The 26613-nt window shown below is 49.0% G+C and overlaps 2 protein-coding genes across 2 annotated transcripts in view; both read right to left on the bottom strand.

Moving 5' to 3' along the window:
* Nucleotides 1-26613, bottom strand: part of LOC125621504 (uncharacterized) — a 39244-nt gene that overhangs the window by 5916 nt on the left and 6715 nt on the right. Inside the window, exons 3-4 of the mRNA XM_075119714.1 lie at nucleotides 24989-26097; nucleotides 40-142 (exon numbers count right to left, since the gene is read on the bottom strand). Of these exons, the coding sequence (XP_074975815.1) occupies nucleotides 40-142; nucleotides 24989-26097 (1212 nt within the window). The remainder of the gene's footprint in view (nucleotides 1-39; nucleotides 143-24988; nucleotides 26098-26613) is intronic.
* On the bottom strand, nucleotides 18378-24986 carry LOC125621812 (uncharacterized). Its single transcript, XM_048819139.2, has 2 exons — nucleotides 19504-24986; nucleotides 18378-18915 (listed from the first exon to the last, which is right to left on the bottom strand). The coding sequence occupies exons 1-2, from the start codon at nucleotides 20081-20083 to the stop codon at nucleotides 18395-18397; spliced, it is 1101 nt and encodes a 366-aa protein (XP_048675096.2). The 5' UTR covers nucleotides 20084-24986; the 3' UTR covers nucleotides 18378-18394.

Genomic DNA, 26613 nt, shown 5'->3' with positions numbered 1-26613 from the left:
TCCCCGGCCCCGCCCCTTTCCCCGGGTCTCTCCCCTCACCTGCAGGCTCCGGCTCAGGGGCTGGTGGCGGCAGAGCCCGGGGCTGGTTCCAGCCCCCGGAGAAAGTCCCCCCGGCTGGGCCCAGAGAGACCTTAGGGAAGGACTCTCACCGCACACACCCCACTTAGGAGCAGCAGCTGTTTGTTACCGATTCTGCAACGTCTCTGACCCAGGAAGCTCAGCCCTCAATATCCGGAAAAAGAAGAGGCAGATCAGCAGGTCATGGAGAGACTGGCCGCCCGCCTGTGTCCATGGCCAGGGCCCTCTGGTGGTCACAGCTGATGGACTCTCCTCCCCAACCCTCGGCCCGTGCTCCTCTTGGGACAGAAAGGGGGCTGGGGTATCGGCCCGGATCCTTCCCTCCTTTCTGAGCAGAGAGAAACCTCCAGACCGAGACCACAGAGAAACCTGCCCCTGCTGTCAGCCAGGGCTCCGGGCAGCCCCTTGGCCAGGTGCCCACTAGCCATGCTGGAGCTATTTACCCTATTTCCAGCTCCAGATGTTCAAAAATCATGAGTCAGGAACACCAAAAACCATGAGATTTGCTAACAATAACAGCTTTGGGCTTCTTTTTATTTGCCTTCTGTTTTCTGAGCCTTTAGGGTGTGCTGGGGTGACATTTTGAAGCTTCCTCCACAGCCGGGAGGGCTAGAAACTTACTTTTTCTTTAAGAATGAATGCTGAAATCATTATCACCTCACTCCAGGAACTGGGCTTTAAGGAAAACAATAATTATCACGAGACTCATGGCAAAACCATGAGAGTTGGCGATGCTGCATTTATTTTGGGGACCCTCTGAGACAATCCCAAGTCCCTCAGAATCTCAGTCCCACCCACAGTCTCCAGAAGTCTCATTATTTTTATTGATATTATTGGTGTGAGAGCACCTGGAGGCCCCGGTGTGCTCAGAGCCACACACACAAAAAGATTGTGTCTGCCCCAAAGAACTTACCCAATCTAACTAAAAGACTAGACACAACAGAATAATACAGACAGACAATGGAGGAGCACAAGGGAACAATAAGCCCATTCTGATCAGTGTGATAAACAGCAACTACTAGCCATTGTTAGCACCCCTGCTGAGGTGACTTTTAGCAGATGTTAGGGGAGCTGCTCCCCATACTGGGGTGACATGGCAGGAAGCAGGGAGGTGCCAGTGGGGTCAGACAATAGAATACGTGGGTGAGGAAGGCTGGTGTTACTGGCAGATCAGATGCTGGGCTTGACATTGCAATAGTGTGGGAGGGTGATACATCAGCCACGGAAGAGCCTTGCAATGAGTGGATTGTGTGTGACGCAGTGGAGAAGGGGAGACAGCCAGGAGCTTGGAGAGAGGGGTGATGGGGTCACAGGAAAATGATCTTTGCAGCAGCAGCGTTCTGGACAGATGTAGGTGGGGTAAGAAGATGGGATCGGTCCCAGCAAGGGAGGAGGATGCTCAGTGATTAAGATGTGAGATGAAGGCCTGGATGAGAGGTTTAGCTGTGATGGAGGAATGGAGGAGAGCTGGGTTGACCATAGAGAAGTGATGCAGGAAGCAGATTGAGACATGCCAGGATGGGGCCACCAGCCATGTCGAAACAACACACACTCTGCTGGCCTGCATGACAGGGATGGTGGTTCCCTACCACCAACAGTGTATAGCAGACTGACTTGCCCCTTTAAAGGTTTGCCTGGGCCCAGCCGACCCTGGTTACTAAGAAGGCACAGCTGAGCAGGAATCAACTTATTCCTCCATCAAGAGCAGCAGGAAGCTGCAGGGAGAGCACAGTCTCAGGGAGAACAGAGTGTAACAAAGAGGCAGTTGGGGGTGAATCTGCTCCAGCAGGGAGACCTGGGACTTCAGGTAGAAAAGGCCTGAGCATGACCTGATAGAAGGATAAATGGATGGGCTTGGGAGGAGCTTGAGAATGTTATCTTGCCAGTTTGTTATTTTAATAAAACCAGAATTTGACACCGGCTGTTAATGGACAACAGCCTGTGTGAATCATTGAAGAAGCTCCTTGAAGGGGGAAACTGAGGCAAGGGGCTGCTTGCAGAGCTTCCCTGAGGCCATGAGTGGGTGTGTGGCAGTCAGCCCCTGCTGACTGGGAAAAGGGGCTCCATTCTGGGAGAGAGTTGGTGAATCCTATTTGACAGAGTACTCTGCTGGAGGGTGCAGTAGTCTGCACAGCTACAGACTAGGGACCGAATGGCTAGGCAGCAGTTCTGCGGAAAAGGACCTAGGGGTGACAGTGGACGAGAAGCTGGATATGAGTCAGCAGTGTGCCCTTGTTGCCAAGAAGGCCAATGGCATTTTGGGATGTATAAGTAGGGGCATAGCGAGCAGATCGAGGGACGTGATCGTTCCCCTCTATTCGACATTGGTGAGGCCTCATCTGGAGTACTGTGTCCAGTTTTGGGCCCCACACTTCAAGAAGGATGTGGATAAATTGGAGAGAGTCCAGCGAAGGGCAACAAAAATGATTAGGGGTCTGGAACACATGACTTATGAGGAGAGGCTGAGGGAGCTAAGATTGTTTAGCCTGCAGAAGAGAAGAATGAGGGGGGATTTGATAGCTGCTTTCAACTACCTGAAAGGGGGTTCCAAAGAGGATGGCTCTAGACTGTTCTCAATGGTAGCAGATGACAGAACGAGGAATAATGGTCTCAAGTTGCAGTGGGGGAGGTTTAGATTGGATATTAGGAAAAACTTTTTCACTAAGAGGGTGGTGAAACACTGGAATGCGTTACCTAGGGAGGTGGTAGAATCTCCTTCCTTAGAGGTTTTTAAGGTCAGGCTTGACAAAGCCCTGGCTGGGATGATTTAACTGGGAATTGGTCCTGCTTCGAGCAGGGGGTTGGACTAGATGACCTTCTGGGGTCCCTTCCAACCCTGATATTCTATGATTCTATGAGCGGAACTGGAGGACAGTCAGGTTTCTGGGGGACCTAATCTGGATGACATTGAGGCTCGGCTTTGCCAGCTAGGGGGCTGGCTGCTGCTGGACAAAGCTTACCTAAGGTGTGGAAAAGTTCATAACCCTTCTGTCTGTGTGAATACAGCCAGCAGACATATGCAGTGTAGTTGTAGCTGTGTGAGACCCAGGATATTAGAGGCAAGGAGGGTGAGGTAGTATCTGTTATTGGCCCAACTTCTGTTGGTGTGAGAGACAAGCCTCCAGGCTGCACAGAGCTCTTCGTCAGGTCCTGATGAAAAGCTCTGTGTATGCTCAAAAGCTTGTCTCTCTCCCCAGCAGAAGTTGGGCCAATAACAGATTTAAGAATTTTATTAAGATGATGTTAATGTAAGCAGAGTCAGGATGAATTCCACCCTGACATCTGGTGGTGAGGTGTGGCAAGTTGTGGAAAAGAACTTCAGGGGCTGATCTCATTTGCATAGGCACACCCACCCCGCCTAGAATGAGGCCATAACTGCCCAAATGGTCACTTTGGCTGTTGTGGGATCCCCAGTGTCTCTGTTATTGGGGCGGGAAGAATAAATTGTTATTACCCTGATTATGGGAACTGTGGTTGGAACTGTACTTGGCCTTTTGTTATGATGGAGGGACTCACCATCAACTAAGTAGCACTCGCTAGGCAAGGGACATGGGTTCCAAAACTCTGTGAATTGGGAGAGGCTTGAGACAGGTATTTGTACCTGGTGATGTGGGCCTGAAACACCAATTGCACCTCTGTCTCTCTCCACTGTAGAATGTCAGAGCTAATTTGGGGTCTATTAAGAGTCTTGCTACAGATACTGTGTTGAATTCACTTTGGCCTTATAGTACACCAGCACTAAGGCTCCCACTACTATGAGCTGAAATCACTGAGTGCTGGAATCACTGTGTCAAATAGTGGGGAGCTGGAAGAACTAGAGTGCAGTGGTGCTGTTTGTGGATAGGCTGGCGGAGTGTTTGTGAGATGGTGAGCTGTGCAGAGCGGAGCCGGTCGTGAGACAGCGGAGTAGAGCAGAGCCCTGTGGGGCAGTCAGCTTCAGGATACGTAAGGCACCCCTTACCTCTTCCCCACCCCCCACAGGCACATTTTAGCCAGACTGGGGAGTAACACTCTGCAGATGAACTTTTGAACTCTGGGGCTGGACTTTTTGAACTTTGGGTGATTTGTGGATTGCTGGACTCAAGAGACGTTTGGGTTCTGGGACTCAAGAACCCGAGGGAAAGGATGTGGCCCAATTTGCTGGGGTGGGTCTTTGCTCATGGTTTGGTTAATGAACACTAGTTGTGGTGTTTCCCCAATTTAATGTTGATGTCGTTTACCTCATGTTATTAAAGATTTTCTGCTACACTGAGACTCTGTGCTTGCGAGAGGGGAAGTATTGCCTCTTTGCGGCGCCCAGGGGGTGTGTAAGATTTTTCCCAGGTCACTGGATGGGGGCTCGAGCCAGTTTTGCATTTGCTTTGATGAGAGGGAACCCCTGTGTACTGTACCCGGCCCTTGCTGCTATCAACTTGGCCTGGCAGAAGGGTTACATTAAAATAAAAAGAAAATGGTACAGAGTTTAAGCATAAAAGTTTCTGGTTATCAGGGAATAACGTACAGATTATCAAGGGGTGCGAAGTTTAGGATCAGATGGCATAAGGAGTACATAATCTGCAATATCCCCAATTGGGGGTATATTACCCCCCTCCCCTCCCCGTGTCTCTCTAAAGCCAGGACAAACATTTCCTCGAATGGTGACAGCAGGAATATAACATGGCTGATGCTTGGAGCTGGTAGAATTTTTTAAAACAAAAACACTTAGTCCTTCAAAGGCTTTTTAAAAATCCCCAGTTAGGTATTTCCAGCAGTTTTTAAAAGTTTTTCTATGGCAGTTTTCGAAAAAGAAATTAGCCTTTTGGTTTTGAACAATGAATGAATGAACTCTCCTGTTCGCCGCCTTCCTTCCAGCATGGCCTGATGCCCTCAGTGGCACACACCAGCTCTCCAATCGGGCTCCCCTGCAAAGCCAGATGTGCGTCAGGGATGCAGGGAGCCCCAAGAACTTGCCAGATCTCCGTGTAGTGATGGCACTCATTTAGCAATCTTGGGGCAGGGCTGGGGTCAGTCTCCACTGCAGCGAGGGAGACACACAGCCAATGCTAGCAGCCAGCAGCCTGGTTCACAGCGGGCTGAGGGGGCTGTTGCAGAGTCCTAGCGCAACATCATATTGCATGGCCCTGGGAAGATAACTGGTCTGGCCCCAGAGGGTGGAGGTCTACAATGGGGAGCTGGCCTGGTTCATGGAGATTCAGGCCAAGCCCAGGAGGGTGCCATTTCAGGCATTGCCTCCCCAACTGTGAATCTGGGGGCGGGGGGCTTAGCTGTTTGGCTTTTAAGTCTTTATGGGGAAGCCAGACACCTCCAAGCGTGTGTGAGCATCTCAGGGTCAAAGTTAAATCTGCAATGCACATGCTGGCTGCTTGCAGGGGCTCTCCCCTAACCCCTGGGGTGGGGAATCTGCAATTTTACCCTTCTCCACCACCACCATTGTCACTGTTCTGGTTCCCTCTGTACCCACAACCCTGCACAGCACTGTGGGCACTCCAGGAGATTCCCCCTCCCACCAGGGCACTGCCCGAGGAGGCATTGGGCTGAATTTGGTTCCATATTCTGAGGCCTCATCTACATGACAAAGTTAGGTCACCATAAGTTGCCCTGCATCCACCTTTGTGTACATGTGTCTACACTCAAATTTGTATCGGGCTGACATAAGTGCCCCAATATAGCAATGCAGTCAAACCCGCCCCCCTGCCAAATGGCATCAAGCCATGGTCGACCTGCTGAAGTTCACACAGTGCATGTGTAGACATTGTGTTAGTGAGGCTAAAACCTCCTGAGACCCACCAGCCGCATCTCCATGAGGTTAACAAACCAGACAGGCTCAGCCACCCGAATCTGCTGACATTGCTGACTCAGGCAGTATTAGAGGGCTTATTCTTTCACCCACTCACTTCCCTGGTCCTTCTCACATGAACAGAGAGCAACAATACCTGAGGTCCAAAGGTGCAAACAATTCGATGTTTATTGGGGTGAACTTCCAGCAAGCAATGATTCCAATTTCCTTCCTTAGTGTCCCCCTTCCCAGCTCTGACACCACAGAGCCTTGCCTGTGTCCCTGTTCCCATTCCCTGTTCCATTCCCTCCTTAGCAAAACATAATTCCAATTCCCCCACCCCCATTCCCTGTTCCCATTACCCCCCCTTACTTCCTGATTGACTGCAGACTATATAGTAAAACTTGAGTTCTGCTTAGCTATACCTTAACCTGTCATGTTACTGAAATTTAACTAACCAATCCTAACATATTGTAACATGTTTCAGAGTAGCAGCTGTGTTAGTCTGTATCCGCAAAAAGAAAAGGAGTACTTGTGGCACCTTAGAGACTAACAAATTTATTTGAGCATAAGCCTTCATGAGCTACAGCTCATTTCATCGGATGCATTATCTAACCAATTATATCCCACCACCTTAATTAGTTTGCACCCAGCAAAATTAATTATGCAGCAGACAGAAACAATCACAGAACCAGACAGAGATTATACAGACAAACAATAGGGAAATGGGGACTACAGTGATAGAACAAACACAGAAATGAGGATTTCACATTCCAGCTATTGATAAGTGAGTTCTTGCCAGACAGGATGCTATCAAACTAAGTTTCCTTTTACATCTTCTAGGCTCTTCCCTTTCTCTGGAGGTGATAGGCATTATCAGGACAGGACTGTATTCCTAACAGCCCAGTAGCATCTTATTTCAGTGTGACTGGTGAGGATGTGACCGTTCGCTTCCCAGTTTATGGCTGCTTCTGCTGTTTAGCCAAAGGCCTTAGCCTAAGAACAGGGCCTCAGACTGTCACAGTAAGAGAAGGCCCTTACACCAGCAGACAGTGATTTTGATTCTTTCTTTTATACCTCTATAACTAGCTAAGTGATAAAAATACACCAAAATTCTTGAAGTATAGGCCTTTGCAGACAGGCCTGAATATGGTGTGGTGTTCACGCCCCATTGAGGTGAATGGGGAGGTCACAGCTCTGACTGCAGAGCTCACTGCCCACTGGGAACCCCCCAAAAGCAGCTAGGTAGCCTGGGTGCCTGGGACCTGGACAGCCTGGGCTGGGACAGAGAGAAGTCACCATGTGTGACCCAGGGACCCTTTGGTAACAACTGACAGAGAGCACTGGGGGTGCACAGGGATTACAGGGAGCCTTGGTTTGGATATACGTATAAATAGTTCACCAAAAGCTGTACCCACTAGTCAACATAATTACTGTGAGATATATGTACAGCTAATATGTAAGACATTACGGATCTAGACTGACAATTATACTTTTGAGTTCTTGGTGTTAAGGCAGGTGACAGACCTAGTGCATGTTCCAAGGCAGGAGGTAACACATACCTGTCTCCCAGGGGTGGCCCATCCATATAGGCAAACTATGTGGTCACCTAGGGTGCCAAGTTAAATGGGGCTCCAAATTCAAGGAAAAAAAAATCAAATAAAAAAATAATAAAATGGAAAAAAAATGAAAAAGATGAAAAAAATACAAATAAAATAACGAAGATGTCATTATTTCAATTCCCGTGCATGTATGGAGGGAATATGAATTATAAATCATTTCCCTGCATTTCTGAGAATTTATTAATATGTCAAATCTTTTATTTACTGCAAAAATAAATAATATTTTAGCGAATTTTTTTGTCAATTTGCAACACAGGGTCAAGATAACCCACTCTGCAATTCTGATAAGCAATAACTCAGCCACAATGAAACACATCCGCCAGTGGCAAGAGCTGCAATGCTAGTGACACCTAACTCGAATATACATGTTGTCAAGGTTCCTTCCCCACTCTGAACTCTAGGGTACAGATGTGGGGACCTGCATGAAAACCTCCTAAGCTTACTTTTACCAGCTTAGGTTAAAACTTCCCCAAGGTACAAAGTATTTTACCTTTTGCCCTTGGACTTTCGCTGTCACCACCAAACGTCTAACTGGGTTTATTATTGGGAAAGAGTCGTTTGGAAACATCTTTCCCACCAAAATCCTCACCAAAACCTTGCACCCCCCTTCCTGGGGAAGGTTTGATAAAAATCCTCACCAATTTGCATAGGTGACCACAGACCCAAACCCTTGGATCTTAAGAACAATGAAAAAAGCATTCAGTTTCTTACAAGAAGAATTTTAACAGAAGCAAAAGTAAAAAGAATCACCTCTGTAAAATCAGGATGGTAAATACCTTACAGGGTAATTAGATTCAAAACATAGAGAATCCCTCTAGGCAAAACCTTAAGTTACAAAAAGACACAAAGACAGGAATATCCATTCCATTCAGCACAGCTTATTTTCTCAGCCATTTAAAGAAATCATAATCTAATGCATATCTAGCTAGATTACTTACTAAGTTCTAAGACTACATTCCTGTTCTGTCCCTGTCAAAAGCATCACACAGACAGACCTAGACCCTTTGTTTCCCCCCCCCCTCCAGCTTTTAAAGTATCTTGTCTCCTCATTGGTCGTTTTGGTCAGGTGCCAGCGAGGTTATCCTAACTTCTTAACCCTTTACGGGTGAAAGGGCTTTTCCTCTGGCCAGGAGGGATTTTAAAGGTGTTTACCCCTCCCTTTATATTTATGACACATGTAAAGCAGAAATTCCTGTAGAGCAGAGATATTGCGAGTTGATACATGTCAAATGGTCATTTTAACACATGTCGCAGGTAGATGGTTAAGAATCAAGCGAATACTGTGGAAAATTGTGTTTCTTGTTGCCAAAGAATAAAGAATAACATCTTTCAGCATTATAAATCCAAATTCTTGTGGAACATGGACACGAACAAGTTCATGAATTTCCCTTCCTTAAGGATGGAAATAAAAGAAAATTCTCTGCTCAGCATTACAAGAGGAAACTCATTAATGGGGAAGAAATTCATCAAAACTGGTTACATTATTCAGTGTTGAAGGACTCTGTGTTTTGCTTTTGCTGCAAGTTGTTTAGAAATCAAGCAATTGGTACATTACTTACTGAAAATGGTTCGAAGGACTGGAAAAAACATATCTTCAATTCTCTCTTCACATGAAAAAAGTACAAAACATTTAGAATGTTTTCAAAATTGGAAAGAACTTGAATTACAATTGAAAAAAGGAAAAACTATTGATGAAGAAAATTTACGTGTGATCAAGGAAAAAGAAGAATATTGGCAACAAATATTAGAGTGTCTGATTGCTTTAGTGAGAGTTCTTGGTGGGCAAAATTTAGCATTCTGCAGCCACGGTAGAAATGAAACATTATACACGCCAGGTAATGGAAACTTTTTAAAATGTGTTGAATACCTAGCTTTGTTTGATCCAGTCATGAAGGAGCATCTGCGTAAAATAACTGATCATGAAACATAGGTTCATTACTTTGGAAAAAATATGCAGAATGAACTGATTCAAATCCTAGCAAATGCCATTAAAAAGAAAATTATAGAAGCTGCCCATTCTGCAAAATACTTTTCAATAATACTGGACTGTACACCAGATGTGAGTCATATGGAACAAATGACGATGATCATTCGTTTTGTGGATATGGAAAAGTCTGTAAATGAAGATAATGTTGAAGTGCTCATAAAGGAACATTTTTTGGGTTTCGTACCACTGAAGGAAACTACTGGAGCATTTATGGCTGAAACTATTCTACAAGAGCTCAAAACAATGTCATTATCTGTTGAAAACTTACGTGGCCAAGGCTATGATAATGGGAGTAATATGAAGGGTAAAGACAATGGTGTGCAAAGGAGGAGGATGGAAATCAACCCTAGGGCCTTTTTTGTTCCTTGCAGTGTGCATTCACTGAATTTGGTTGTCAGTGATGCTACTAGATGCTGTTTGGAGGCAAGCAGTTTCTTTGACCTGGTGCAACGTGTTTATGTGTTTTTCTCAAGCTCAACATGCCGTTGGGAGATTCTGACTCGCCATGTGAATTCTCTAACTGTGAAACCACTTAATCAGACAAGATGGGAGAGTCGCATTGCTGCTTTGAAGCCTCTTCGCTATGAATTTGGAAACATTTATGATGCCCTAATTGAAATTTCTGATGATACTACCTTTACTGGATCATCTGGCAATATGGCATGTTCAGATGCAGAAGCTCTTACAAATGGCCTTTCGAAATTCAAATTTGTGACTTCACTCACTTTGTGGTAATATCCTTTTCAAGATTAACCTCACAAGTAGCAGCTTCAGGAAAAGAACTTGAACATACATTCTGCTACTCAAAAACTGCAGCAAACTAAAAATATTCTGGAGGAATTCAGAAGTGATGAAGGGTTCGAAAGAACACTGGTAGATTCTCTCGAGCTTGCTGAAGAAATAGACTGTCCAACAGAATTTGAACCAGCACCAGTTTGCATTCGGCAAAAGAAACAACAGTTTTCATATGAAGGACGAGACACACCCATTCAGAACCCCCCAAAAAAAGTTCAAAGTGAATTTCTACTCTGCAGTCCTTGATACTGGTATTCACTCAGTTGACGAAAGATTTCCACAGATGCAGCAGCTAGAGTCAGTATTTGGCTTTCTATATGAAATCCACAGCTTGCAAAAGAAAACAGCAAAACAGATAAGAGAATTTTGTATAAAACTAGAGTCGGCATTGTCTCATGAAAATTCAAAAGACATTGATGCTACAGATTTGTGTAGTGAGCTTCGGGCTTTTTCAAGACGACTTAAGAGACATTCCACTCCTGAAGAAGTACTGAAGTTTGTTTGTGAAAATAAACTCACAGACAGTTTTCCAAACATGTTTATAGTTCTACGCATTCTTTTAACTTCGCCAGTTTCCATAGCTAGTGGGGAACTTAGCTTCTCAAAGTTAAAACTGATAAAAATATATCGCATTCAACAATGGTGCAAGAGAGACTTGTTGGACTTGCCACAATGTCAACAGAGCATGAAATAACTGGAAAACTGGATCTAAAAGAACTAGTGACTGAATTTTCAAAACTTAAAGTACGAAAAGTCATGTTTAAAAAGTCATGTTCAAAAGCTGTGATACAGGAGGGTCAGGGAGCAGTGGTAGAGGGGAAATATATAAGCCCAGGGCTAATTAAGCCATCCGGTGGAGCGCGGGTCCGCTGCTCTATCTCGGCGTTTACCTTTCTGCCACGCATCCGTCTCCGCCGGAGAACTGGCACGGTTTAGAGGGCAGGGTGGTAGAGCGGCTCCGGAGATGGACAGGACTACTCTGGTGTCTGTCCTTTCGAGGGCGGGCACTGGTGCTCAATCAACTAGTCCTGTCCATGCTCTGGTACCGGCTCAACACCCTGGTTCCGGCCCCGGATTTCCTGGCCAACCTCCGGAAGTTGATACTGGAGTTCTTCTGGTCAGGACTGCACTGGGTCTCTGCAGGGATTCTCCATCTACCCCTGGAGGAGGGAGGGCAGGGCCTGAAGTATCTCCGCACTCAGGTCCATGTCTTCTGCCTCCAGACCCTGCAGAGGCTCCTTTATGGTGCAGGTAGTCCAGTGTGGAGCATATTGGCGCACGCCTTCCTGCGCTGCTTCCAAGGGCTCCGATATGACCGGCAGCTCCTTTATCTCCACCCGAGGGGTCTTCCGCGAGACCTCTTCAGGCTGCTAGTCTTCTACCAGGACCTCCTCCGGACCTGGAAACTGTTCACAGTGATCAGGTCCGTGGTGGCCTCCGTGGGGGAAGATCTCCTTGCGGAGCCCCTGCTACACAACCCCCAGCTCCATGTGCAGTTGGCGGAGTACCCCTCGGTGCGCCAGAGGTTGGTCCTGGCAGAAGTCACCAGAGTCGGAGACCTCCTGGACTACGACCGGGGAGACTGGCTGGATCCCCTGACGCTCGCTCAGCGCATGGGGCTCTCCAGACCTTGTACTCCCCTGCGCGTACTTCAGGAGGTGAGGGCCGCTTTGCCGCCCGCTGCTCGGGTTTACCTCGACCGGGTCCTGCGAGAGGGCGTGCCCCACCCACCCTCCACCCCAGGCCCTCCAGACCTTTTCATCGGGCCCCTACCCCGTGGACCCGACCGACCCCCCCCGCCCCTTCACCGTGAGCTGGCTACGCGAGCTGCAGCCAGTCTGGTTCCAAATCGCGCCAAAGAAACATCTCTACACACTCGTGCTCCACACCCTTCATGTCCTCACCCTCGCGTCCTGCCCTGACACAAAGTGGCGGGACCTCCTGCCACCTCTAGAGGGTGAGGAACCCCAGTGGGCCAGCCTATATTCCACCTTAGTCCCGAGGCCCACCGGGGATATCAGTTGGCAGCTCCTTCATGAGGCTGTGAGCACGGGCGTGTTCTTGGTGCGGTTCACCCCACTCCCGGACACCTGCCCCTTTTGTGGCATGAGGGAAACCTTGGCGCACGTCTACCTGGAGTGCGCCAGGTTGCAGCCCCTATTCCGGCTCCTCACGAAATATTTTGTTAAGATTTTGGTTGCACTTCTCCCCTCAGCTCCTTACCTATGCACTCCCTGTCCGTGGCCCCACTAAGTCGCAGGACCTCCTGGTCAACCTCCTCCTGGCCCTGGCTAAAGTGGCCATCTATAAAACCAGGGTGAGGAGGTTGGCCAATGGAGTCTCCTGCGACTCTGGGTCCTATTTCTGATCCTCTGTCCGTTCACACCTCCGGGCAGAGTTCCTCTGGGCGGCGTCCACTGACTCCCTTGACGCCTTTGAGGAGCAGTGGGCGCTGTCCGGGGTTCTCTCCTCAGTGTCCCCATCAGGTTCCCGTCGTTTAACCCTTTGACTGCACTCCTGTCCCTGTTCATCATTTGTCCCCTGTAATTAATTGGTTTTCCAGGTCCTGTGGACCCCCCCCTTAGGCTGGGGGGTTCCTTTAGCAGCGGGTGGGCTTTACCTGCCCACTTCGTGGATCCCAATAAGGCTAATTAAGGCATGGTTCCCTGTAGACTAGGGAGGGTGGCTACAGGTTAATTGGAGCACCTGCAGTCAATTAAGGCCCTGTCAGGAACCTAATAAAATCCCCTCTGCTTTGGGCAGACAGGGAGGAGGAAGGAGAGGGGACCGGAGCTTGGAGTTGTGCTGTGAGACTTGAAAGATCAAAAAACCGAAGTAAGGGAGACCTTGTCCCAGCAGGGAAGGGAGACTTCCTCCCCCCAGTGTCTAAGGACTGAAGGTACCCCATCCAAGGGGGAAGAGGGTAAGAACCCACAGGGGTTGAGAGGGGCTGGGGCTCAGATTAAGGAGCAAATCCAGACCCCTCCCCTGCTTCCTCCTTTACCACCTTCCCAGGCCACTAGTGGGGCCCTTGGCACCCCAAGAGCAGGGGCAAGGGGTGGCATCTTAGCCCCCGCCCCCCACCAAGAAAAGCACAGGACCCACCATACTAACATCGGCCATTTTGGCACAGAATGTTTTGTATTCAGAGTGTTTTGTAAATACAGGTTAAAATTAATTGAAGAGTTTTCTTATTTCTTTCTGTATTGGATGTGGTGGTAATGGCAGTTAAAGCAGGGTAGCGTAATGTATGATTTTGGATTTGTAATAATAAAAATTATAATTACATTTTTAATGCATTTTTATTTGAAATCGGACTGAAATATCATCTAGCTGTCATGTACAAATCTGTTCTGAAAAGTTAGTGTCTTTTATCCGATCTCAGAAACATTGGTTGGACAAACGGATGGATGGACAAACTGAATAATTAAGCCTCTGTTTAAAAAATGCTTAAAAAACATTAAAAGGAAAAAAGGGGCAAAATGTTTCCCAGTTTACCAAAAACCTCAGCCTAGATCTGTCCTGGGGGTTTGGGGTGGGGGTGCTGATTCCATGGTTTGCCTAGGGCACCAGTTGCTGGCAGCTAGTCTAGGGCTGCGCCTGCCCCCCTCCTGTGCCCCAACCCCTGCACTGTGCCCCCTTCACCCCAACCCCTGGATACCCTCCTATGCCCCTAACCCCTGTACTGTGCCAACTTCGCCCCTAACCGCTGCACTCCCCTCCTGTGCCCATGTGGGGCAACTGATCTGGATGCATGGAGCAGCTGGCACTTCTGCTCCCTCCCCCCCTCAAACACTGCTCCTCTGCACACACCCCTCCTCCATAGGGGGCATCTATGACACAGCCTGGGCAGTCCCAAAATTGTTTCTCTCTCAGGAAGTGCTTGATGATTCTGCCAAATCTGGCCAAGGCTGTAGGTGTTAGCTAAGAACTGACACACTCCTAGCTGGAAACCAGACCAGTTCACCTGTATGTTAATTTTGTTCAAAATAGGTATTAGTCTTGTAAGAGTGTATTTCATGTTTAGATGCTATGACATGCTTGTAAATTGCTGCCTGCATTAATCTCACTTGTAATGTCACTATTCCAGGCTATCAGGAAATATGTAAATTTTTCTTTATATAACTGAAAATGTTTGCTCTGAACTTGTGAACCCGGGCACAGGAATTGTCCCTCCCCCCTCCATTTAGGAGGCCTATCAAGATTAAACAGGCCATTAAGGAACATCACAATACAAAGGATTGGTGAATGGCCCTTTACACCTTGGAAATGTTATGTGCATGGGCACTCCCCCCATAGGCTGGAAGACTAAACATAAAAGATAAAACAGGGTCACCCCAGAATTTTTTTCACCTCTGCTCTTTGAACTCTCACAGAGCCAGAGACACTAAACAAAATCACAGGTCCACCCTGAAAGATATTTTGAACATACAGATTACCACATCTCGGTCACCTTTAGGAACCACAGATGATAACTCATTGGTGTTTCTCTGTTGGCTTGCTTTAACCTGTACATAACTCTCATTTCTTTTTCCTGGTTAATAAACCTTTAGATAATTTATTACAGGTTCGGCTACAGGCGTCGTCCTTGGTGTAAGATCTAGGGCAGTGGTTCTCAAACTTTTTTTTTCATGGACCACATGAAAATTGCTGAGGGTCTTGGTGGATCACTTAATGATCTTTCCAAATGTTGTTTGTACCATTAGCTAACTATTGTAAAGTGCTTTGGATAAAAGCGCTATATTAAAAAACTTAATAATAATAATAAACATTTTTTGTTCTACAAATAAAAGCACACAACTCATATTTTAATATCAGTAGTCTTACCTTTCTAATGCGGTGGATGTGCCCTCTCTCCCGCATTGTGGCAGCCCCTGAGCTGGGGCTGGGAAGGAGAGGGGGTCTCTTCCCTGCCACAACAGTCACAGAGCTGAGGCTGGGAAGGAGGGCCATCTCTCACCGGCAGCTGCAGCCCTGGAGCTGGGGAAAGTCGCCTCTTTCTCCAGCTGCCGCAGTCCTGCTTGTCCCAAATTCCCCCCACCCGCTCTTCTCACCCCACTGCCTCCTCCCACCTACCCCCTATCCTCCCCAAGGCCACCACCTCATCTTACACATGCATCTTCTCCAGGGTCCAGGCACCTAATTAGTGGAGCCATACCTGTGCATCTCCACTAATTAGGTGGGTGGCCCTTCATTCACTTGTGTGTGGCCACCCAGGCACACACCTTAGAGGGAACTATTTGCGGACCACCTAAATGGAGCTCGCGGACCACAGTTTGAGAACCTTTGATCTAGGATACCAGTTGACCTGGGGTAAGTGACTGGGGTCTGGGAGCAACCTGAGTGCCATGTGATTTTTGGTGTAAGTGACAATTTATCACTAAGTCCATTTTGTCTGGGTGGCAAGATAGGCTGGCGAGTCTAAGGGTATGTCTACACTACGGAATTAGGTCGAATTTATAGAAGTCGTTTTTTTAGAAATCGTTTTTATATATTCGAGTGTGTGTGTCCCCACAGAAAATGCTCTAAGTGCATTAACTCGGTGGAGTGCTTCCACAGTACCGAGGCAAGCGTCGACTTCTGGAGTGTTGCATTGTGGGTAGCTATCCCACAGTTCCCGCAGTCTCCGCTGCCCATTGGAATTCTGGGTTGAGATCCCAATGCCTGATGGGGCTAAAACATTGTCGCGGGTGGTTCTGGGTACATATCGTCAGGCCCCTGTTCCCTCCCTCCCTCCGTGAAACCAAGGGCAGACAATTGTTTTGCGCCTTTTTTCCTGAGTTACCTGTGCAGACGCCATACCATGGCAAGCATGGAGCCCGCTCAGGTAACCGTCACCGTATGTCTCCTGGGTGCTGGCAGATGTGGTACTGCATTGCTACACAGCAGCATCAACCCCTTGCCTTGTGGCAGCAGACGGTACAGTACGACTGGTAGCCGTCATCGTCATGTCCGAGGTGCTCCTGGCCACGTCGGCCAGGAGCGCCTGGGCAGACATTGGCGCAGGGACTAAATTTGGAGTGACTTGACCAGGTCATTCTCTTTAGTCCTGCAGTCAGTCCTATTGAACCATCTTATGGTGAGCAGGCAGGTGATACGAATTGCTAGCAGTCCTATTGCATCGTCTTCTGCCGGGCAGCCATGAGATATGGATGGCATGCAGTCCTTCTGCACCGTCTGCTGCCAGCCAAAGATGTAAAAGACAGATGGAGTGGATCAAAACAAGAAATAGACCAGATTTGTTTTGTACTCATTTGCTTCCCCCACCCCCAGTCTAGGGGACTCATTCCTCTAGGTCACACTGCAGTCACTCACAGAGAAGGTGCAGCGAGGTAAATCTAGCCATGTATCAATCAGAGGCCAGGCTAACCTCCTTGTTCCAATGAGAACAATAACTTAGGTGCACCATTTCTTATTGGAACCCTCCGTGAAGTCCTGCCTGAAATACTCCTTGATTTAAAGCCACCCCCTTTGTTGATTTTAGCTCCCTGAAGCCAATCCTGTAAACCATGTCGTCAGTCGCCCCTCCCTCTGTCAGAGCAATGGCAGACAATCATTCCGTGCCTTTTTTCTGTGCGGACGCCATACCAAGGAAAGCATGGAGGCCGCTCAGCTCACTTTGGCAATTAGGAGCACGTTAAACACCACACGCATTATCCAGCAGTATATGCAGCACCAGAACCTGGCAGAGCGATACCGGGCGAGGAGGTGATGTCAGTGCGGTCACGTGAGTGATCAGGACATGGACACAGATTTCTCTGAAAGCATGGGCCCTGCCAATGCATGCATCATGGTGCTAATGGGGCAGGTTCATGCTGTGGTATGCCGATTCTGGGCTCGGGAAACAAGCACAGACTGGTGGGACTGCATAATGTTGCAGGTCTGGGACGATTCCCAGTGGCTACAAAACTTTCGCATGCGTAAGGGCACTTTCATGGAACTTTGTGACTTGCTTTCCCCTGCCCTGAAGTGCATGAATACCAAGATGAGAGCAGCCATCACATTTGAGAAGCGAGTGGCGATAGCCCTGTGGAAGCTTGCAACGCCAGACAGCTACCGGTCAGTTGGGAATCAATTTGGAGTTGGCAAATCTACTGTGGGGGTTGCTGTGATGCAAGTAGCCCACGCAATCAAAGATCTGCTGATATCAAGTGTCGTGACCCTGGGAAATGTGCAGGTCATCGTGGATGGCTTTGCTGCAATGGGATTCCCTAACTGTGATGGGGCCATAGATGGAACCCATATCCCTATCTTGGCACCAGAGCACCAAGCTGGTGAGTACATAAACCGCAAGGGGTACTTTTCAATAGTGCTGCAAGCTCTGGTGGATCATAAGGGACGTTTCACCAACATCAACGTGGGATGGCCGGGAAAGGTACATGACGCTCGCATCTTCAGGAACTCTGGTCTGTTTCAAAAGCTGCAGGAAGGGCCTTTATTTCCAGACCAGAAAATAACTGTTGGGGACGTTGAAATGCCTATATGTATCCTTGGGGACCCAGCCTACCCCTTAATGCCATGGCTCATGAAGCCGTACACAGGCAGCCTGGACAGTAGTCAGGAGCTGTTCAACTACAGGCTGAGCAAGTGCAGAATGGTGGTAGAATGTGCATTTGGACGTTTAAAGGCGCGCTTGCGCAGTTTACTGACTCGCTTAGACCTCAGGAAAACCAATATTCCCACTGTTATTACTGCTTGCTGTGTGCTCCACAATATCTGTGAGAGTAAGGGGGAGACGTTTATGGCGGGGTGGGAGGTTGAGGCAAATCGCCTGGCTGCTGGTTACGCGCAGCCGGACACCAGGGCAGTTAGAAGAGCACAGGAGGGCGTGGTATGCATCAGAGAAGCTTTGAAAACCAGTTTCATGACTGGCCAGGCTACGGTTTGAAAGTTCTCTTTGTTTCTCTTTGATGAAACCCCCTGCCCCTTGGTTCACTCTACTTCCCTGCAAGCTAACCGCCCTCCCCTCCTCCCTTTGATCACCGCTTGCAGAGGCAATAAAGTCATTGTTGCTTCACATTCATGCATTCTTTATTCATTCATCACACAAATAGGGGGATGACTACCAAGGTAGCCCAGGAGGGGTGGTGGAGGAGGGAAGGAAAATGCCACACAGCACTTTAAAAGTTTACAACTTTAAAATTTATTGAATGCCAGCCTTCTTTTTTTTGGGCAATCCTCTGTGGCGGAGTGGCTGGTTGGCCGGTGGCCCCCCCACCGCGTTCTTGGGCGTCTGGGTGTGGAGGCTATGGAACTTGGGGAGGAGGGTGGTTGGTTACACAGGGGCTGCAGTGGCAGTCTGTGCTCCAGCTGCCTTTGCTGCAGCTCAACCATACACTGGAGCATACTGGTTTGGTCCTCCAGCAGCCTCAGCATTGAATCCTGCCTCCTCTCATCACACTGCCGCCACATCTGAGCTTCAGCCCTGTCTTCAGCCCGCCACTTACTCTCTTCAGCCCGCCACCTCTCCTCCCGGTCATTTTGTGCTTTCCTGCACTCTGACATTATTTGCCTCCACGCATTTGTCTGTGCTCTGTCAGTGTGGGAGGACTGCATGAGCTCAGAGAACATTTCATCACGAGTGCGTTTTTTTTTCTTTCTAAGCTTCACTAGCCTCTGGGAAGGAGAAGATCCTGTGATCATTGAAACACATGCAGCTGGTGGAGAAAAAAAAAGGGACAGCGGTATTTAAAAAGACACATTTTATAAAACAGTGGCTACAGTCTTTCAGGGTAAACCTTGCTGTTAACATTACATACATAGCACATGTGCTTTCGTTACAAGGTCGCATTTTGCCTCCCCCCACCACGTGGCTACCCCCTCAACCCTCCCCCCTCCCCATGGCTAACAGCGGGGAACATTTCTGTTCAGCCACAGGCAAACAGCTCAGCAGGAACGGGCTCCTGTGAATGTCCCCTAAAGAAAAGCACTCTATTTCAATCAGGAGACCATGAATGATATCTCACTCTCCTGAGGATAACACAGAGAGATAAAGAACGGATGTTGTTTGAACGCCAGCAAACATACACTGCAATGCTTTGTTGTACAATGATTCCCGAGTACGTGTTACTGGCCTAGAGTGGTAAAGTGTCCTACCATAAAGGATGCAATAAGGCTGCCCTCCTCAGAAACCTTTTGCAAAGGCTTTGGGAGTACATCCAGGAGAGCCGCGAATGCCAGGGCAAATTAATCCTTTCACATGCTTGCTTTTAAACCATGTATAGTATTTTAAAAGGTACACTCACCGGAGGTCCCTTCTCCACCTGCCGGGTCCAGGAGGCAGCCTTGGGTGGGTTCAGGGGGTACTGGCTCCAGGTCCAGGGTGAGAAACAGTTCCTGGCTGTTGGGAAAACCGGTTTCTCCGCTTGCTTGCTGTGAGCTATCTACAACCTCATCATCATCATCTTCTTCGTCCCCAAAACCTGCTTCTGTGTTGCCTCCATCTCCATTGAAGGAGTCAAACAACATGGCTGGGGTAGTGGTGGCTGAACCCCCTAAAATGGCATGCAGCTCATCATAGAAGCAGCATGTTTGGGGCTCTGACCCAGAGTGGCCGTTCGCCCCTCTGGTTTTCTGGTAGGCTTGCCTCAGCTCCTTAAGTTTCACGTGGCACTGCTTCGGATCCCTGTTATGGCCTCTGTCCTTCATGCCCTGGGAGATTTTCACAAAGGTTTTGGCATTTCGAAAACTGGAACGGAGTTCTGATAGCACGGATTCCTCTCCCCATACAGCGATCAGATCCCGTACCTCCCGTTCAGTCCATGCTGGAGCTCTTTTGCGATTCTGGGACTCCATTATGGTCACCTGTGCTGATGAGCTCTGCATGGTCACCTGCAGCTTGCCATGCTGCCCAAACAGGAAATGAGATTCAAAAGTTCGCAGTTCTTTTCCTGTCTACCTGGCCAGTGCATCTGAGTTGAGTGTGCTGTCCAGAGCGGTCACAATGGAGCACTCTGGGATAGCTCCCGGAGGCCAATACTGTTGAATTGTGTCCACAGTACCCCAAATTCGGCAAGGCCGATTTAAGCATTAATCCACTTGTCAGGGGTGGAGTATGGAAATCGATTTTAAGTCGAAATAAAGGGCTTCATCATGTGGACAGGTGCAGGTTTACATCGATTTAACGCTGCTAAATTCGACCTAAAGTCCTAGTGTAGACCAGGGCTAAGGGGACTGTCTGTGACTCCAAGGCGAGACTGATAGTGATCCAGGAGTTCACATTTGTTACTGGCTTGGAGAAATCTAATCACAGAACAAACCACCAGTTAAGGGTGTCTGCCCTGTTTTTGACAGTCTGCCCTGAGGCAGGCACTTACTCACAGCCATGAGCTGCGCCAGACAGGCTGACATAGGGATTAAAGAGTGATTAATGGGGAAGACAGGTTTATTCCCTTCCAGTTCATTGACTGATCTCTCCTCTCACACTGACCCTGCAACTCTCTTTCCCAGTGCATGTGACTCTGGATCCAGGCACGGCTCATCCTGTCTGTGGATCGGAGACATCTGAGGCTCAGAGACACATGGGAGGACCGGCCCAACAATCCAGAACGAGTTGATCCTGTTGGTGGCTGTAGTTCTCGAGCAGGTGGCATTACTGGAAGGTGAGGGTGGGAGACGAGAGTGAGAGGGGACTGGGGGCTGGTAGGGAACCTGGGAGCAGGAAGGGAGTGAGGGGGTATATCACCTGAGCATGGGTACTGACTCCTCTGGCTGAAGGGAGATTTCTGCCACCCCCTGGCTCCTTCCCACCAACACAGTATTACTGGCCAGTCCCATCTCTTCACTTTTACTGCCACCTTCTCTGGGTGCCCTGTCTTTCCTTCATGGCTTGTGGTGAGAGTGGCAGGGGTGGGGGAGGTGAATGCGGGTACCTTGGCAATCTGCCTGGTTACAGAGAAGGGCTGAGGGGCTCTGCCAGTGGGAGCCAGGGGTTCTTTTGTTTAGATGTGTGAGGGCAGTTCAGATGATCTCAGCTGACAACAGACACACAGGGAGGGAGGCGAGCTCTGTAATACTGAGGATCCACAGTCCCGTTTCTCTGAACAGGGAATGAAATGCAGTGATAAGGATACAGGACTCACCATTGAGAAATGGACGGCCCCAGGAACCACTGTATACTTCATGTGTAGAGTCCTACCAAATTCACGGCCACGAAAAAACATGTCACAGACCGTGAAATCTTATCTCCCCCCTGAAATCTGGTCTTTTGTATACTTTTACTCTATACTACAGGGTAAAAGTATACAAAAATACAGCATTTCTCAACTTGGGTGTCCCGATCTAAAAGGGGGTTGCAAGGTTATTGTAGGGGGGAGTCACATTATTGCCACCCTTACTTCTGTGCTGCAGCTGGCATCGGTGTTGTCTTCAGAGCTGGGCACCTGGCCAGCAGCCGCTGCTCTCAAGCCACCCAGCTCTGAAGGCAACGCAGAAGGAAGGGTGGCAATACTGTGAACCCCCTACAATAGCTTTGCAACCCCCTTTTGTGTCAGGACCCCCAGTTTGAGAAACAGAGGCTTAAGGGCTTTACATGTTTATATTTTGCCATTTTAAAATACATATTATGTTTTATTACACCACCATGAAATTTAAGATTTAAATATCTGAAACTGTGAAATTCAAGATTTTTAAAATGCTATGACTGAAATTTATGAAAATGGACCATGAATTGGAGATGTGAGTGCACCGTACAGCACTACCGACTGACAGAACCATCATCTGCAGTCACATTATCTGGGCTAATGGAACCTTTCTGCCAGGCGGTGACAACAGCAACAAGGGCTGGGTTCAATATCTCGGGGTCCCTCTTAACAATACAAAACAGAACTGGCTATAGCTTCCACCCAGGAATCTGGGAAAACTGACCACTACCTCTGGGTGCCTCTAAGAGGTAGTACTGCCCCACTCGCAAGCACTGAGTCTGTGTATAACAAAAGAGAACTTTTATTAGAATGGAAAAGGAACCAAGTGGTAAGTTGGGAAAACACCACAACCACTTTCCAAGCATGTGACCGCAGTGTCCTTTTCCTCAATTTCCCACATTGCAGTGGGAAAGTCCAATGAACGAATGTCCCTTTAACACATCTCACTCCCCTCCCCCACCGCTGCACCTCACTCACAGTTGCTGTCCTCGGTATGCGAAGACCCAGAATTCAGAGGTACATTCAAAAAGGGAGCTAGGGGGGAGCACTGAGCTATGTCTCTGCAGTTGCTATGCACCTCTGCAATTGGCTGCTTGCCTCTGCCTACTTGCTGCCGCTGTTGGATGTTCACCACCACTTCTGTGACACCATGTTCTGAGGTTCCACCGCTTAAGCCAGGTCTTTGGTGATTTCAGTGGGTAGGAGGGAACCTCACTGCCAGTACAGCTTCTGCATTGTCCTTCATTTCACTACTATCCCAGCACCAGGTCCAAGGCATAGCCCATAGACTGGCTATCAGGGATTCAGCTGCGGTAATTGCTGAGCAGAAATAATGACTCTCAACTGAGTCTAATCAGCTCTGTTTTTAAATCCTGGAGGAGGAAAGATCAAATGGTGCCTAGAACTCTTTAAACAGAGTCCACATCACATACAAACCCTGCCCCTCCCTTTCCCTTTATAGGGATTTGACATTTCTAGCCCCTGCTTAGCAAGTGAGGTTCAATATAGGGTGAGCCCTTCAATCAGATCAGGCAAAGCACAGTTCTGCTGCCCTTTACTTGTCCAATCAGGATAACAACATTTCATTGCCCCTGCTTTCAAATACTAGAGTGATTTGTAACTCAAAACCATCCAGAACTGATCACTTTGGCAAAGCAGCTCTATCTCCTGCCCACCTAGGCAGAGTAGGCATCAGTGCAAACACAGTCTGCTCCTGAAGTCCTCCCTGTCCCCCCCCCCCGCCCCCAGCTCAGCTCTAGAGGTTACGGGAGAGCTCATTCATACCCCATTTACACTTTTTAACGCAGCCCAGCCTCTGGGTTGTGTTAAGCCATCTCTGTGCCTTGAGAGGATGTTTACACTAACCTGACCAGAATGACCCCCCGGCCTTCTTCCTTTGTGGTTACAGTTCGTTTCAGCGTGTCTACCTAACACAAAGTGTTCTTTCCAGCGTGCTTCACTTTATTCCTCTCTGTTCTGAACTTCACCTGCCTCTGTGCTGCCCAATCACCCAGTAAACTCAAATCCTTGTGATCAATGAGAATTGTTCAATAGCACTGAAACCCCATCGCTTCCTTGCTTCAAAGTGAAATGAGCCGAGATCAGGCATTTTGTGTACTACAGGAAAAATTGTTTAGGATTCATTATCTCTGCATCTCATTGCTAGAGATGAACAATTAGCTCATACTGAAGAGATGAGCAATTAGCTCATAATGATGAATTTCTTCTAGGAATTGAGCATATTTGCCTGCAATGTAGATCTGCAATGTAGATCATGATTCCCTCAGATGTACTGGTTGTTGAAAGAGTATCTTTTCAAATTGCTTCACTCTCTGGTTTAATTGCAAATACTCCATTGCTGAACTGTCAAGTGTGTTCCTTAGTTGTACTAGGCCATGTAAGTCACATGGTATTGTTTATTCTTGGCTCGATTACTTTGAATTTAAAATCTGGTTTAATGGATTACTCACATGGGCAACTTGGAAATTCATTTCCACAGACACCTGTGATAGTAAAGCCCAATTGCTTGAGAGCAAATGATCACAAAGGGGCATGAACAGGGCCAAAGAAAACCCAGGCACAAATTCAAATAATCTGTGTGGAAATTGGTTGGCATTATTCTCTGAGCTCTGATCATTATTGACCAGAACCTCAGCTCTAATGGCGCCCTGCTTCCTTCCCCCACTGATCCCCACCTGCTGTCCATATCCTCCACAGGCCCCAGCTAGTCTGCTGGTTCTGCTGACACCAGCACTATGGCTGCTCTTCAAGAAAACACGTGAGTTTAAGGAATGAAACTTTTATGAACATGTGACAGGCACTGACCAGACCCAGCAGGAAATAAACAACCCAAGAACCGTGCCGGAGGGGAGAGGGTTTGTATGACCCCAGCCCTAAAGTACTGAGGTAGGCGCAGTGGAGATGGGAATGGGGAGACTTCATTCTAGGGAGCTGGCACCAGTAGTAGGTTTCTTCTCTCTCCCTTGCACCAGATCAGCAGGGGGCAGAGGGACTCAACAGCACTGAGGAGCGCCAAACCCACAAAGCCAAGGGGTCATCGGCCACTGCCGCTTGCTATGCCATGAAAGGGCAGGCAAAAGACTGGTGCCATGGGTGGGAATCAGCAGGCAGAGCTGCTGTTCCCATGGCGGCTGTGCCGGGGGTCTCACAGGGATTTCCCAGGCTGGGGGGTAGAGATGGGCAGAGCTGCTGTTCCCATGGCAGCTGTGCCGGGGGAGAGGTGTGTGTCTTTCACAGGGATTTCCCGGGGGGGTGGGGAGGGGAGAGCTGCTATTCCTGTGGTGGTCATGGTGGGGGGAGGGGCACAGCAGCTGTTCCCGTGGTGGTCATGGTAGGGGAGGGCAGAGCTGTGTTCCTGTGGCAGCCATGCTGGGGTTTGGGGAGGGGCAGAGCTGCTGTTCCTGTGGAGTCAGTGCTGGGGGTCTCACAGGGATTTCCCAGGCTACGGGTGGGAGATGGGCAGAGTTGCTGTTCCCGTGGCCATGCTGGGCTCTCACAGGAATTTCTGAGGCTGGGGGTGGGGATGGGCAGAGCTGCTGTTCCCACGGTGGCCATGCCAGGGGTCTCACAGGGATTTCCCATGCTGGAGTCTCCAGTGGGTGATAACGTTTGAGCTCTGAGTGAAGCTTTTCCCACAGTCAGGGCAGACATAGGGCCTCTCTCCTGTGTGGATTCTCTTGTGCTTGGTCAGGGCAGAGCTGGTGGTGAAGCTTTTCCCGCAGTCGGGGCAGATGTAGGGCCTCTCTCCCGTGTGCACTCTCTGGTGGGTGGTGAGGTGAGCGAACTGGCTGTATCCCCTGCCGCACTCGTCGCACTGATAGGGCTTCTCGGCCAGGTGGGTTCTCTGGTGCCTGGCCAGGTACGTGCTGGTGGAGAAGCTTTTCCCGCAGTCAGGGCAGTTAAAGCACTTCTCTGTCTGGTGCGTCCTCTGGTGCTTGATGAGGAGGGAGCTGTCAGTGAAGCCTTTCCCGCAGTCGGGGCAGACATAGGGCCTCTCTCCCGTGTGCGCTCTCTGGTGGATTGTGAGGGATGAGCAGTCCCGGAAGCTTTCCCCACAGGCCTCGCACCGATAGGGTCTCTCGCCCGTGTGCAGCCGCTGGTGCCTTGTGAGGTTTGAGCTGCTGCTGAATCGCCGCCCACACTCGGTGCAGGGATAGGGCCTCTCGCCTGTGTGCGTTCGCTGGTGTTTAATCAGGTCTGAGTTCACATTGAAGCTCTTTCCGCAGTCCCGGCACCGGTAGGGTCGCTCTCCCGTGTGCAGACGCTGGTGCGTGATGAGATGCGAGCTCTGGCTGAAGCAGCGCCCGCACTCCGGGCACTGGTAGGGTCTCTCCCCCAGGTGCAGTCTTTGATGGGTGATCAGATTTGACCTCAGGCTGAAGCTTTTCCCACAGTCCTCACACGTGTTGGGTTTCTCCCCAGGGCAGGGTCCCCTGTGGATCGTAGAGTCATTGTGTCTCCCAAAATATCCCCGAGTGTGACCGGGATTCTCCTGTCTCTCTTCTGGGTGGCTTTCCTGCTCCTTCTCTGACCTGCCCTGACTCCCGCAGGCTTTGCCCTGCTCGGGGGAAACATCCCCATCTGATCTCCCTGGTCCCACCTCATACAGTTCCACTTGCTCAGGACCTTCCTGCTCAGGGTTCTCCTCCTCGCTCTCACTCACCATCCCATCACCTGCTGGGACAGAGACAGAATACTGACAGGAGTCACTCCCTGTGCCAGGGGAAACAAACCAAAGTAACTGCTGGGGAGATCAGAACACCAGGAGCTGAATTCCCCTCTCACCCACTCCTGAGAGGAGGGGGCAAACTGAACCTCCACATCCCATCCAAACACTCTGGGGAAACTCAGGTGTTGCCAGGTGTGAGTCAAGGGGTTGGAAGCCGTGAGTGACATCTGCCATGAAGTTACAGCAGCTGGGGACAATCCTGACAACCCAGGAGTTCATGAGCTCTTCGAGGGAACCTGATTTTTCTTCACTTCCTGTTTTTCCCCCAAGCTGGTTTAACTGATTCCTCACCTGTTCAGGCCTCCCTTGCCCTGGAGATCAGACACCATAACTCTTCTCCTCATTCCAGATGGGAGACCACATTGCTTTTCTGAGATCAGGGTGAATTACTTCTTTGTGGGATATTTATCACAGAGAATGTTCCCAGGTTTTAACCTCAGCCCATTTCAAAGCAGTGAAATCCC

This window comes from Caretta caretta, chromosome 14 (assembly GCF_965140235.1).
Source record: "Caretta caretta isolate rCarCar2 chromosome 14, rCarCar1.hap1, whole genome shotgun sequence".
NCBI lineage: Eukaryota > Metazoa > Chordata > Testudines > Cheloniidae > Caretta > Caretta caretta.
Note: the sequence above shows the minus strand (reverse complement) of the source record. Positions and strands in the feature narration are given on the sequence as shown.